The sequence below is a fragment of the Hemicordylus capensis genome, chromosome 4 (genome assembly GCF_027244095.1).
Source record: "Hemicordylus capensis ecotype Gifberg chromosome 4, rHemCap1.1.pri, whole genome shotgun sequence".
Classification (NCBI taxonomy): Eukaryota; Metazoa; Chordata; class Lepidosauria; order Squamata; family Cordylidae; genus Hemicordylus; species Hemicordylus capensis.
This window is the reverse complement of record NC_069660.1, coordinates 73,819,517-73,833,272: the sequence shown is the minus strand read 5'-3', so window position 1 is coordinate 73,833,272 and position 13,756 is coordinate 73,819,517. Positions and strand designations below refer to the sequence as shown.

The 13,756-nt window shown below is 47.7% G+C and overlaps 1 protein-coding gene across 3 annotated transcripts in view; it reads left to right on the top strand.

The window, feature by feature from the left end:
* The window catches only part of BLTP3A (bridge-like lipid transfer protein family member 3A), a 101,111-nt gene that overhangs the window by 60,335 nt on the left and 27,020 nt on the right, over positions 1-13,756 (top strand). For all 3 annotated transcript variants that reach the window (XM_053246232.1, XM_053246231.1, XM_053246230.1), the window contains exons 8-9: positions 3,263-3,434; positions 6,058-6,144. In XM_053246232.1, coding sequence (XP_053102207.1) covers positions 3,263-3,434; positions 6,058-6,144 — 259 coding nt within the window. The remainder of the gene's footprint in view (positions 1-3,262; positions 3,435-6,057; positions 6,145-13,756) is intronic.

Genomic DNA, 13,756 nt, shown 5'->3' with positions numbered 1-13,756 from the left:
CTCTAGTAGATTCCAGATGGTGTCTCTTGAATTGTTGCTCTGCAAAGCGAGCACTTAAGTATGGAGTTCCACAATCTCCATACTGTCTCTAATACTCTTTAACATCTACATGAAACCACTGGGAGAGATCAGGAGGTTTGGAGCATGGTGTTATCAATATGCTGACGACACCCAGATCTATTTCTCCATATCAACTTAATCAGCAAATGGCATAACTGCCTGGAGGTGGTAATGGGCTGGATGAGAGATAAATCAGATTTTGTTATCAGCAAATCAGCTTCGGCTGATTTGACAGCTGCGTCCATTCCTTGAAGAAAACGATCTCAAAACAGTGGTGCATCAGCTGGTAACCTCCAGGCTCAACTACTGCAATGCGCTCTACATGGGGCTGCCTTTGTACATAGTTCGGAAACTTCAGTTAGTTCAAAATGCAGCAGCCAGATTGGTCTCTGGGGTAACCTGGAGAGACCATATTATACCTGTCTTAAAACAGCTGCACTGGCTGCTGATATGTTTCCAGGTGAAATACAAAGTGCTGGTTATTACCTTTAAAGCTCTGAACAGCTTGGGTCCGGGTTACCTTAGAGAGCGCCTTCTTCGGTATGATCCCCATCGCTTGTTGAGGTCATCTGGTGAGCTCCATCTCCAGTTACCACTTGGAACCAGGCCTTTTTTGTAGCTGCTCCTGGTCTATGGAATGCACTCCCGGCAGATACCTGCAGTTTAGGCTCGCTGTTGGCCTTTAAGAGAGCCCTAAAAACTTATTTATTTGGCCTGGCCTTCCAAAGCTTGTGAAGTGTTGTTGTTTTTTAAAGTATTTTAATTGGTTTTAAATAGTTTTAATCATTTTTGAATTGTTTTTATATTGTTTTTAGTATTGTTTGAATTGTGGGTTTTATGTCTTTTTCAAAAGTTGTTGTACACCACCCAGAGCCTCTGGATGGGTTTATAAACGTAAAGAATGAATGAATGAATGAATAATGAATTGAAGATGAATCCTAATACAGTAGAGGTACTGACTGTGGGGGTCGAACCCGAGAGATGGTTTAGATATGCCTGTTGTGGATGAGGTTACACTCCCCCTGAAAGATCAGGTACGTAGCTTTGGAGTACTCCTGGATCCAAAACTTTTTTTGGTTTCTCAGGTTGAGGCAGGGGCCAGGAGCACTTTTTATCATCTTCGACTGATATGTCAGCTATGTCCATTTCTGGAGGTAATAAAACAGTCGTACATATTAGAGATGTGCACAAACAGGTTCGGAGGCCCTTTTACAGGCCTCCAAACCTGTTCGAATGTTGCCTGGCTCAAGGGCTTGACAGCGGAGGGTGGTGGCTTTAAGGGCAGGGGAGGATGCACTTACCCCCCTGCTGCATTTCCCCCGCTGGCACACGTCTCACTATAAGCCTGTTGGGGCAGCAACGTACCTCCCTGCTGCCCTGCTCCGACTTTATCCAGAAGTAGCAGCTGCAATGGTGTGTGTCACTTGCACACATGTGCATGTTGGGTGCGTGGCGCAATGTACGCGAGGTGCGCATGTGCAGCTGCTACTTCTGGTTACTTCCGGATAACGTTGGAGCGGGGAGGCAGGAAGGTACGCTGCCTCCCTGATGGGCTTTTAGCGAGACGTGTGCCGGCGGGGGGAGGGGGGAGTATGTAGCAAGGTCGGGAAAGTGCATCCTCCCACACCCTTAAAGCCGCTACCAGCCCGCCATCGAACTGGCCCCTGCCAGTTCCGTGCACATCCCTAATACATATGCTTGTGCCCTCCAGGCTTGACTATTGTAATGCACTCTACATGGAGCTGCCTTTGTACCTAGTTTGGAAACTACAATAGGAACAGCCAGATTGGTCTCTGGGACATCCCAAAGGGACCATTTAACACAGATTTTAAGGGAACTGCACTGGCTGCCAATATGTTTCTGGGTGAAATACAAAGTGCTGGTTATTACCTATAATGCCCTCAGTGACTTGAGTCCAGGGTACTTCTTTGTTATGAACCCTGTCACTTATTAAGATCACCTGGAGAAGTCCAGTTATGCTTTCCACTGGCTCATTTGGTGGCAACTTGGGACAGGGCCTTCTCTGTGGCTGCCTGGGGGCTCTGGAACATGCTTCCTGTTGAAATAAGAGCATTACCTTCTCTGTTTGCTTTTAGGAAGACCCTCAAGACGCACCTGTTTTCACAGGCTTTTAACTGAAATTAATTTTAATAACTTGTTTTATTTTATGAGATTGTGTTTACTTTTTAATTTGTGAAATTCTAATTGTTTTTACTCTGTTTTATATTTGTTGTATGTTAAATTCTGTACATTCCCTAGAGCTGTCATATCAGAGATGTCATAGACATATCAGACAGTATAAAAATATGATAGATAGATGGATGGATGGATCAGTCTTCCGTCTAACAGGGATTCCCAGATGTTATTGACTACAGCTCCCAGAATTCCCAGCTGCAATGGCTTTTGCTTGAGGGTTATGGGAGCTGTAGTCAACAACATCTGGGAATCCCTGTTAGAGGGAACACTGGGATGGATGGTTTGATCCACAGATGCTCTTGTGTATGTAGAAGGTGTCTTCTGCTCCAAGAAGGGCTGCTTTACATTTTTCACTAGGATGTTGCACACGAAAAGTTACACATCAGTTTCACTTTTCTTGTGAAACTCTCTAGTGAAAGGTGTAACACACTCCTTCTTGAGCAGGAGATACCTTCTACATTTACAGGAGCACCTCTGGATCCAGCCCATTATTATTTATATACAAACATCCCTATCGCTTAAGTAGAAGCAGAAGAAATGCTATAAAGCCTACCTATTACACTGTGTCAGTTTCTGTGTAAGCACTTGCACAGGTGTTTGAGGAACAGTACTAGGAGCTATTTTCCTTTCACCTATGTTTCTTTCAATTTCAACCCACTGGGCTTCAACCATAGATCTCCAAGCATTTTTCTGTAGTTGACATGAATCACATTAACCATATTTTCAAGACTGCCAAATCAAGATACAGACAAGATTACACAATGGAATTAAAAGAATCCCCCCTAGATTCCTAGTTTCCAGTCTGCTTAGTGATCTGTCTTGTCTGGTTTGATCATAAGACATTGCAGTAAAATAATGCTTTCCAGAGCTTTTCTCATATGCCTTTCTCTGCTGAGCACCATTTGGAATCTTTTAGTTAAGATGCCATCTCACACATAAAGTACAAACTCTTTGATCCCCTTGTTTCTGTACTAATACACTCGGAATTAATTTCTCTGTGTTATAGATCACACCACCTGCTCCCAGTGCCCAGCAGTCTTGGCCCCAGTCATTTGGGAGCAGCCACAAAGCAATCAGCCAATACTTTGAGAAACATGACATGAAAGAGTCTTCTTACCACCTTCTCATCTCTCGCCTGGATCTTCATATCTGTGATGACAGTCACACTCGAGAAACAGGTACCTGATATTGAGCTAAGACTGAGAGATGGGGAAGAGACACAGTTTTTTCCCCTGTTGAGTTTAGAATTTAAAATTCTGTTTTTCAACTTGTCCGTGTCTTTTCCCATGCTTCCCAATCCAGTCTCTTCCCACAAGTCCATTTGTTTCATGATTTTTAATTGTAACATTTTATAATAGAATTGTATTTTAGCAATGCTATAAGTTTCTTTGGGGAATCTGGTAAGAGCAGAATACCAGTCTAAATAAAAAGCCAATGACAAAGGACTTCCTTGTGGGCATGCATTTGTGCTTGGCTGTTACCCTAAGGCAGAAATCAATTGGTTTAGTCTTAATATTATGATGCAGCACATGTTTCTATGCTGAATAATGACAGCAGAACTACCCTTTAAGAGGATAACATAGAGTTTCAACTCTGTCTTCCTCATATGAAAAATGAGGTAACAAGAAGCACTTGGAGAGGTTTGAGAACCTGTGCTGCTATAATTTTATTTATTTATTGAAACTTATTGTTCAGTTTCAATACCACCTTTCATAAGACATCCCAAGACGGTTTACAAAAATTAAAATACAAGAAAACTCCATAAAAATTTCATTAAAACATTAAAATCCGTTAACAATAACAACCGTCCACACGAAAAAGCAACCATTAAAAAACAAAACAACCACCATTAAAAAGATAGAATACTAGAGGAGTTAAAACGTGGCAGCCCCGAAGGGGTAAAAGCCTGAACAAATAAAAAGGTCTTTAGTTGCTTTTTAAAAGCAGCCACAGATGTCAAGGAGTGGACGCTCACTGGGAGAGCATTCTAGAGCCTGTGGGCAACAAGGGAGAAGGCTCTGTCCTGCATGCACGGCAATTTAGCCTCTCTCAGTGTTGGCTCCGAGGACCTTGTTGGGTGGGCAGTAGGGGTGAGTCCGAACCGGTCCGGCGGCCATTCTAAGGAATGGCCGAACTGCCGGACTGGTTCGGCCCTTGCTGGTCCGGGTCCGGGTGGGGGGTATAACTTTAAGGGCGGGAGGGCTTGCTTATCCCTCCCGCCTCTTCGCCCCCTCCAGCGCCCGTATTTAACTGAATAACGGGGCGCTGGAAACCAGCCGCCCCCGCCGCCCCCCCAAGCAGATTTACATGCAAAGGTACCCATACCCCTGCCGCCGCCGTCGCCCGCCAGCCAGCCAGCCCTCCCTCCCTCCCAGCTGCCCGCCCGCCCGAGTCCTTACCCAATGCTTTAGGAGAAAACGAGAGGAGCTACTGAACAGAGCTCCTCTCGTTAGGAAGGCCTCCAGCAGACTGAAGGCGCTTTGCACGACGCGCGCATGCGCGTGCCGCAAAGGACGCCGATCGCCGGAGGCCCGGTCTACCCGCCGGGAAAAGGCCAGGTAGACCGGGCCTCCGAACGCCGGAGGCCCGGTATACCCGGCCTTTTCCCGGCGGAAAGACCGGGCCTCCAGCGATCGGCGTCCTTTGCGGCACGCGCATGTGCGCGTGCGCAAAGCGCCTTCAGTCTGCTGGAGGCCTTCCTAACGAGAGGAGCTCTGTTCGGTAGCTCCTCTCGTTTTCTCCTAAAGCATTGGGTAAGGACTCGGGCGGGCGGGCAGCTGGGAGGGAGGGAGGGAGGGCTGGCTGGCTGGCTGGCTGGCGGGCGGGCGACGGTGGCGGCAGGGGTATGGGTACCTTTGCATGTAAATCTGTTCGGGGGGGCGGCGGGGGCGGCTGGTTTCCAGCGCCCCGTTATTCAGTTAAATACGGGCGCTGGAGGGGGTGAAGAGGCGGGAGGGGTTAGAAAGCCCTCCCACCCTAAAAGAAAGGGGCCCCCTTCGGTGCCGGTCCGGACTGGTCCAGACCGTGCACATCTCTAGTGGGCAGAAAGCCTTGGGAGCAGGCAGTCCTTCAGACCATGATGGCTAAAAATGGAACCTCCGTGTCCAGAGACAATATAACTCCGAATACTGGGTGCTAGGGCCAAACATCAGGAAATAATGATGAGTTCCACCCGGTGATTTTTCTGAGATCATTTGGTGAATGATGAAATGTGGTTTAGACAGGCAAATGGAACAGGCACTGGTTTGGTTTTCATGTGATCATACTTGGGAACAGTACATGTGGGGCCAAGGGGAGAAATTTTCGCTGTTTTCCCATAAGTGCTCACTGCCTTCCAAGAAAAATTTCCCTGAGGACTGTGTGACCTTAGGGACATATTTTTGGAAGGCAAAGAGCACTTACGGGGGCAGAGGAGAGTTGTGAATTATTCCTAAGAACTCTGCTCTGCACTCTGTCAAGAAGTTCATGTGCTTCCAAACAATGCCTGGATTGTAAGTGGCAAGCATTTCTTTTTATTTTCAGTTGTATTCTCAAGAATAATGAAGATACTTAAACATAATCTGGGCATGATACCAAGAGTTGACAATTTTCTAGCTTAAACAGACATTATTGGTCAAAAACTACTTCTCCAAAGGGTAGAGTGGTTAGAGCACTGTGATTCAGTATGTTGTTCTGCCATTATGAGAATACTGCATTCAGTACTACTTAAAAGAAGAATATCCACCTATAGTTCTGCTTCTCCTCATGAGTAGGTATGTGCTACTTAATGTTTCTGACGTTCTTTATTCGATCTTACCATAGGTGCTTCCAGACATGGAATAATGGGAGGTGCAATGCAGCTAACCTTTAGGAGGATGGCTTTTGACTACTATCCTTTCCATTGGGCAGGTAAGAACAGTCCAGGAGCCTTATTTGTGACTAAAGCAGAATATAAAAGATGACAAAACTGAGGGTACAGGTCAGGATTATGTTGCTCTTTGCTGATTAGTATAACCACTAAGTGCTGTGGGACTTGTGCAGTAGCAATAGCAATAGCAATAGCACGTACATTTATGTACTGCTCTATAGCCGGAGCTCTCTAAGCGGTTTACAATGATTTTAGCATATTGCCCCCAACATTCTGGGTACTCATTTTACCGACCTCGGAAGGATGGAAGGCTGAGTCAACCTTGAGCCCCTGGTCAGGATCGAACTTGTAACCAGTAGCATTCTACATTATATTTTAATAGCATTAGACAAAATATCATGCATTCTAGTGTTGGATATCCACAACAGAAGTGCAACATCAAGGGAAGACAATACGATTGATTAGTAACCAGTGCATTTTTATTATGCTAAACATTGGGGCTATTCCCACGAGCAGCAAAAATTGGGCTAGGAGAGCCTAGCCTGATTTTTTTACTGCTTGTGTAAACCACCAGGCTCTCAGGCGACCCCAGTGGCTTACAAGTGGCTAGCCCACCCCTTAAACCAGGTTTGTGGAGTGAGCACTCCTCAAACCCAGTTTTTAAAATTGTGAGTAGACCCCCGGCTGGGAGGCTGAAAAGCTGCCTCTCGGCTCGGGGGTCTCTCCAGTATGCCCTGCGCGCTTGTGCAGGGCATACTGGAGCTTCTGGGGGCCATGCGGCCCCTGAACTCCCCAGCCCCGGCCGGCTTCGTGACATTGCTGGCAGTCATGTGGGTGGCTGCTGCGGTCGCCCAGAGCAGACTGCTGCTCGTGTGCGGATAGAGCGGGCTAAGCCTGCTCTCCCCGCAAACCCCCTAGAGGTTCTTCTCTGTAATCGTGAGAAGAGCCTCATTATGTGGGAAATTTCTGATGAGAAGTATTGGAATAGCTTTGAAAATTTTTGATTCGAAATGAGAATGGCAAAATCAGTTCAGCTATGAGATGAACATACATATCCTCCTGTCTGAAAACTTGGTTGAGAGGTATAATGGTACTTGTACCATTAACAAGGAAAAATTATCATGAGCTATACCAGTGAACCTCGATATTCTTTGCTGCTGACATCCAGGGCCGTCTCTTTAAGTGGGTTATGATTCTCCACATGGCTCTCTAAGGCAGGAGGGTAAATTAGTTAGAGTCTTTAAGAGGTGGAAAAGCATGGCCCCAGCCAGTTCTTTTAGTCCTGTGTGGCTCCAAGGCAGTTCTTTTCAACTTCTCTCTCTGAACAAATTTCTTTCTCTTTCAGGTTTCCCTTTTTTGTTCCTGGATTCCTCGTTAACTTATTTTACTGTTCTTCTTTCTCTCCTTTTTTTTTTTTTTAAAAGAGCTTTCTCTCTGAACTTATTATCTGCCTCCTCCTCCTCCTCCTCCCCCCTCCATGCTATTGCTGGGCTCCTTCAACCCCTTTCCCCTTCCTTGCATGGAACACGTCAAGTGCATGCTCCACGTTCGAATACAGAAGGGGAAATTCCAGCGGGGCCTGCTGAAGGTCCTCCAGGAAGCCAGCAAGCTGCCCCAGAGGCCGCAGAGACAGGGGCATATCTAGGGAAAATAGTACCTAGGGCAAGAACTGAAATTGCGCTGCCCCGCCCCCCCACCTGTCCAATCTGACACCCATCTTTCAGATAACTTTACCATAGTTCAGGGATTCCCAACCCGTGGCACTCCAGATGTTGCTGAACTACAACTCCCATCATCCCCAGCCACAAAAACTAGCTGGGGATGATGGGAGTTGTAGTTCAGCAACGTCTGGAGTGCCACAGCTTGGGAACCCCTGCTCTAGTTGAAGGGCTTCCCAAATCAAGGGCAAAGAAATAGATAAGCTTCTAAGCATAAAATGGGTTAAAGAGACAACGCTGTTCCACCTAAAAGCTATGTAAATCTAACAACACAGAAAAGTTACATAAAAGCTTAAGTATCATAAGATTATCGAACCTTTAAAAAAAAACTCTCAATGCTGACTTTATATAGTATGAACTGAAAGCTTTCTCATGCTCCTTAATAAATGCACCTGACACAACTTCTCTTTGAAAATATTTTACACAGTATTAGAGCACACCATTTACAACAAATCATGAAATTTAAAGCCAAGCCACTGCCAAGTTGCTAAACTGCATGTTTTCTAGCACTGACATTTCTACAATAAGAACAATACAATCTGGAATCCACTCAACGCATTAGGCATGCAAGGGAAAGGGGAAGAACACCAACCAAGCAGTCAGCTGATTATCTTGCACTCATGCCGCGTGTCTGAAATTTAAGGAAGAGGAAATCAGGTTCTGTGATTCATGGTTTGCAGCATGGGAATGTGACTTTTTCCAGAAGAAGCTCTGGATTAGAGATCTCTAGCTAGAGGAATGAATGAAGGATTTATTCTGTTTGGGACAACAGCAGACAGAGCAGGAAAGAATAATGAGCTCATCTTTCTCTGCTGTGTGTTGGCAGCACAGAAATAGGAAACCTTGCCTTATCATCCTGGTGCAGTGGCTCAGGGTGGGGAGCCTACCTGCTGCTGCCACTCCCTTCCTTGCACGGCTGCCCCAAGAGCTGTTTGGGATTAGGCCCCCCATCTTCTTACCTTCTTCCCCTCAGCTCCCAAGGAAATCACTGTGCAATCAAAACTTCAGGGTGAGGAAGCCATGCTTTGCTGCACAAGGGTGTTGGGGAGAACAAACACACACAGGGCTAAGGAAGCAGCACCTCTCTGACTAAGGAAGTCACTGGGGGAAGCAACGTGGGGTAAGGACAAACACACACACACACAGGGGCGAGGCCCCCCCCCTTCCCAGCTCACCTGCTTTCCCCCATACGGAACTGCAGGTGGATTTTCCTTATCATCAGCCCAACCTCTCTGCACCCAAAAGATGAAGAACGAGGAGGACTTAAAGTGGATTCTAAGACAGTCTGTCCTAGGGAGCACTGAGCCATTAAAAAGGATCACCAAAACACACACACCCAAGGCAAACTTACACACCCAAGGCAGGGAGGGCTTGCTTGCTGGAGTGCAGTGGGGGGAGGGGGGAAGAAACTCCTACCCACTTCAGTTTCTGTTCGGAGGGAGGCAACCAGATTAAAGACAGAAATGTAAGTGTGTGATTCACCCACCCCAGACCCCAATTCAAGCAGCATCCCAGCCCAGACCCCACCGACCCGCCAAGGACTCTTAGTCTTTACATTGGGGGGGGGCGGAATCCAGAACAGAAGCACACATGACACGAGACTCGAGAGACAGAGTCAGAGATCATTTTTGAGAGCAGTAGTTTACTTACTTGTAAACGGGTTAGACACACACATGAGGAAGCAAGTAGTACTACTATCTACCGAGCAGCACAGGCACAGCGCAAATGCCCAACCCAGAGCCAGGCCAGCAGTTGCTGCTCTCTTGCTCCAAGACCTGACCCACATGGTCATGCAAGGAGCATGTGTGCAGCGTTGATTCGTTGAACTGGCTGGCACAGGGCACGCCGCCAGCCAATGAGCGCCCGCTGCAACAACCAACAAGCTGCCCTTGCCACATGCCGCCCACCCAGAATGGAGATCTTGCGACTTGTGAGTCGCACGCTGGCCGCTGTGCAAGTGGGGGGGGCACCGGAGACGCTGGCCGTTGTGGCAGCAGCCGCAAGTGCCACCCAGCGGCACCCGCTGATTCAATTGGGGGGCGGAATTGAGGAAATTGGGGGGGTTAGCTTGGGGGGGCGCTGGGCGCAGGTGGGACATGGCAGGCACTTTAGCGCCCCCTTCACCTGGCACCCAGGGCACGTGCCCTGCCTGCCCCATCCTAGTTATGCATCTGCGCAGAGCTGAGCTTGTCTTACAGAATGGGGGAGCTTCCCTCCAAACACAAGGGTCTCCAGGAGGCGATCCAGTACCTCCTATTGATCAGGACAATAGAACTGATGCCAGCGGACCAACAGGGAGCGGGCATCTGTTGATTTATCTTCACCATGCCCAAAAAGGACAGCTCCCTGTGGGTGGTTCTAGACTTAAAATACCTCAATCGTTCCATAAAAAGGAAGTTCCACATGGCATCATTCAGGTCGATTGCGGAGGCCCTACACCATCTGGACTTCCTATTCTCTGTAGACCTGAAGTTAGCGTATTTGCATGTACCTATACTCCACAACAGTCACCCTCTGCTACACTTCCTCTACACCAAAATGCACTACCAATACAGGGCGCTTCCTTTTGGCCTCTCCTGAGTTCCCCACATGTTCCCAATAGTCCTGGCACCAGCCATAGTGCATCTTTGACACCTAGGGGTCTGGATTTCTGCTTCCCTGGACGATTTGTTGGTCTAGTCTTCGTCTCTACAGTCTGCCCAGAGGGACTTCAACACCACGCAACAGGTCCTCCAGGCCCATGGGTTCCTGATCATCATAGAGAAAAGCCAGTTGCACCCATCGCACCAAGCAAGCACGAGTGGGGCACCCACTGCCTCTACGAATTGGCTCAAGGAAAGTGGTCGACTGCCGAAAAACAACAGCACATCAACTGGCTGGAGCTCCGAGTGATCCAGTTGGCACTTCTTGCATTTCAGCACATAGTCCAGAACCAACATGTACTGATCCGCACGGACAACACCATGGTGAAAGCACATGTCAGTCACCGGGGGGGGGGGGAAACCAGGTCGAAGTCTCTGCAGGTAAAAGTGGTTCTTCTGTTCCAGTGGGCCGAACAACATGTGGCATCCATAACAGCCCACCACGTGTAGGGTGATCTGAACACAGTTGTGGACTGGCTCAGCAGGAAGGACATTCTCCCAGGAGAATGTAGACTGAACACAGAGACCTTCCAGTTTATATTGGATCACTCCGGCCAGCCAGCCATGGATGACTCCAGCCAATGCTCATGTACCACAATTTTTCACCAGGTTTCCCTGCCCGCAAGTGGAAGCAGTGGATGCTCTGTCAGCTCCATGGCCAGCGGATCTGCTGTACACCTTTCCACCTACCCGTTCCTTGCCTGGTTTCTACGATGGGTGAAACTTCTCAGGGTCCAGGTCATACTAGTAGCGTTCTGGCCTTGAAGACCCTGGTTTTCAGAGCTCTAGAACCTGGCAACAGCAGAACACCTAATACTTCCAGTCAGAGTGGACCTACTTCATCAGGGCCCAGTACACCATCCAGATCTAGGCTGGTTACAGCTAAGCTGCCTGGAGACTGAATTGCACCTCCTGAAATAGCGCGGCTACTCCCCAAAATGTGCTTGATAAGATGCTGGCTTTCAGACGCCCCTCCGCAAACCAGATATATCAGTACACTTGGAGAGCATTCCTCTGCTGGTCTGCAAGACTTGGAGTTCCTAAGCGGACAGCTACCATGAAACATCTACTGCAATTTCTTCAAGACGGTCTGGACCATGGTCTCTCTGCAAACACATTGAAATGACAGGCCACCAGCCTGCTAGATCTCATTTCAGGGGGATTGAAATGCTGTAAGCAGAGACACCCGCATTTGATACGCTTCCTCAGGAGAGGAGAGCTGGTCTCATGGTAGCAAGCATGACTTGTCCCTTTAGCTAAGCAGGGTCTGCCCTGGTTGCATATGAATAGGAGACCAGAAGTGTGAGCACTGTAAGATATTCTCCTCAGGGGATGAAGCTGCTCTGGGAAGAGCAGAAAGTTTCAAGTTCCCTCCCTGGCTTCTCCAAGATAGGGCTGAGAGAGATTCCTGCCTGCAGCTGTGGAGAAGCCGCTGCCAGTCTGTGAAGACCATACTGAGCTAGATAGACCAATGGTCTGACTCAGTATATGGCAGCTTCCTATGTTCTCAGGGGGGCTACACTGATCCTCCCCACTAGTGGTGCACTGTTATCCTACATGGAACACACAGTCTTACATATGGTCCTGAAGGCTCTTCAGGGTCCCCACTTTGAGCCCATCCAATCTATCTCCTTACATATCCTGACCCTAAAGCTGGTTTGTTTGGTTTTTTGTAGCCATCACATTGGCACATAAGATGTCTGAGCTCCAGGCCCTTTTGGTTCACAAGAACCTTTGTATTTTTTCTGAAAATTCTGTGAGGCTCATTCCTGACCCCTTTTTTCGTCCCAAGGTAGCCTCACCGCTTCATATGTCCCAGCATGTAGTCTTACCATCTTTTTGTCCAAAACTGGTGCATCTTGTGGAAAAAGCTTGGCACAAGCCTGAAGACATACATAAAGTTCCCAAAGCATATCCGGACTACAGAGTCATTGTTCATTTCATTTTTGCCTAGAAACATGGGACAGGCCGTTACCACCGCCACTATAGCTCAGTGGTTCAAAGCGTGCATAGCCCTGGCATATGAAACGCCAAACCTTAGGGCTCCCATTAAAGTGTCTGTTTATTCTACCAGGGCTTCCACCACCTTGGCTGCGTTTTCTGTGAATGCTCCGGCCCCAGGCATTTGCAGGGCGGCTACCTGGAGGGCCCCCTCAACCTTCAGCAGGCACTACAAATTGGAAACTTTTGCCTCTGCTCAAGCAGCATTTGGGAGGCGGGTACTCCAGCAGGTCTGTCCTTCCGGAGTAGGTAGGGTACTCCTCCGCTAGTTGGGCTGAGGGCTGTGGTATATCCCCACTCAAGGAGATGCCCTTGGATGTCAGCAGCAGAGAATGGAGCCTTGGTTCACTTACCGTGAAGGCTTCTTCTTACTGCTGCATCCAAGGGCTTCTCAACCTGCCCTTCAGCACACATGCATACTCCTCAGAGACCCTCAGGGAGTTTTTCTAAAGTATCTGCCTATATGGACACCATCAGTTTTTTTACTCTGTACTATTACCAGTTTTTGGAGTTCTTTGCACTTAGTTGAGTGTTTTTTCTGGTTATTCCGCTAGGTATTTCTTCTTCTTCAAAGTACTCTTGGCTTTTCTGGCCTAAAAGAACTGGAGGGGCCATACTTCTCCACCTCTTAGAGACTCATAACTAATTTACATAGTTCTGCCTTAGAGAGCCACATGGCGAATCATAACGCACTCAAGGAGACACCCTTGGATGCAGCAGCAAAAAGAAGCCTTCACAGTAAGTGAGTTAGTGCTCCATTTGTGGAGGTTCTGTTCCGCAGCTGTACCATGGATATGGAAACCACGGTTATCTGATCCCTATCCCTATGAGATTGTGGGGGTTAAGTTCCCGTTCAGCCATTTTCAGCCAAAAATTGGCCAATTTTTACAGGGTGAGGGGCTCCTTACCTATCTCTCCTACTCCTCCCAAGTTGCACTTGGGAGGTTCATATAGTATGAACTTTTCAGCCTCAAATGGCTGAAAATTGGCCAAAAATCTTTTTTTCTTTCTTTTTGGATGGGAGCCATTTTGTGACTCCAATTCCTAAAATGATGGCCGGAAATGTCCTCTTTGTTAATTTCCGGCCACCCCCGACCTGTGGATACACAAGATTTATGTGTTTTTCCCTGCTCTGCGTATGCCGAGGTCAGGTATCATTTTCCTGACTTCAGATACATGAAACCGTAGATAACAAATACATGAGTAAAGAGGTCCACCTGTACTTTTCTGAGAAGGGTGGTACAGGTCAGAGAAGAGCATTTAAAGAATGGATTGTTGAGAATGAGGGTTTT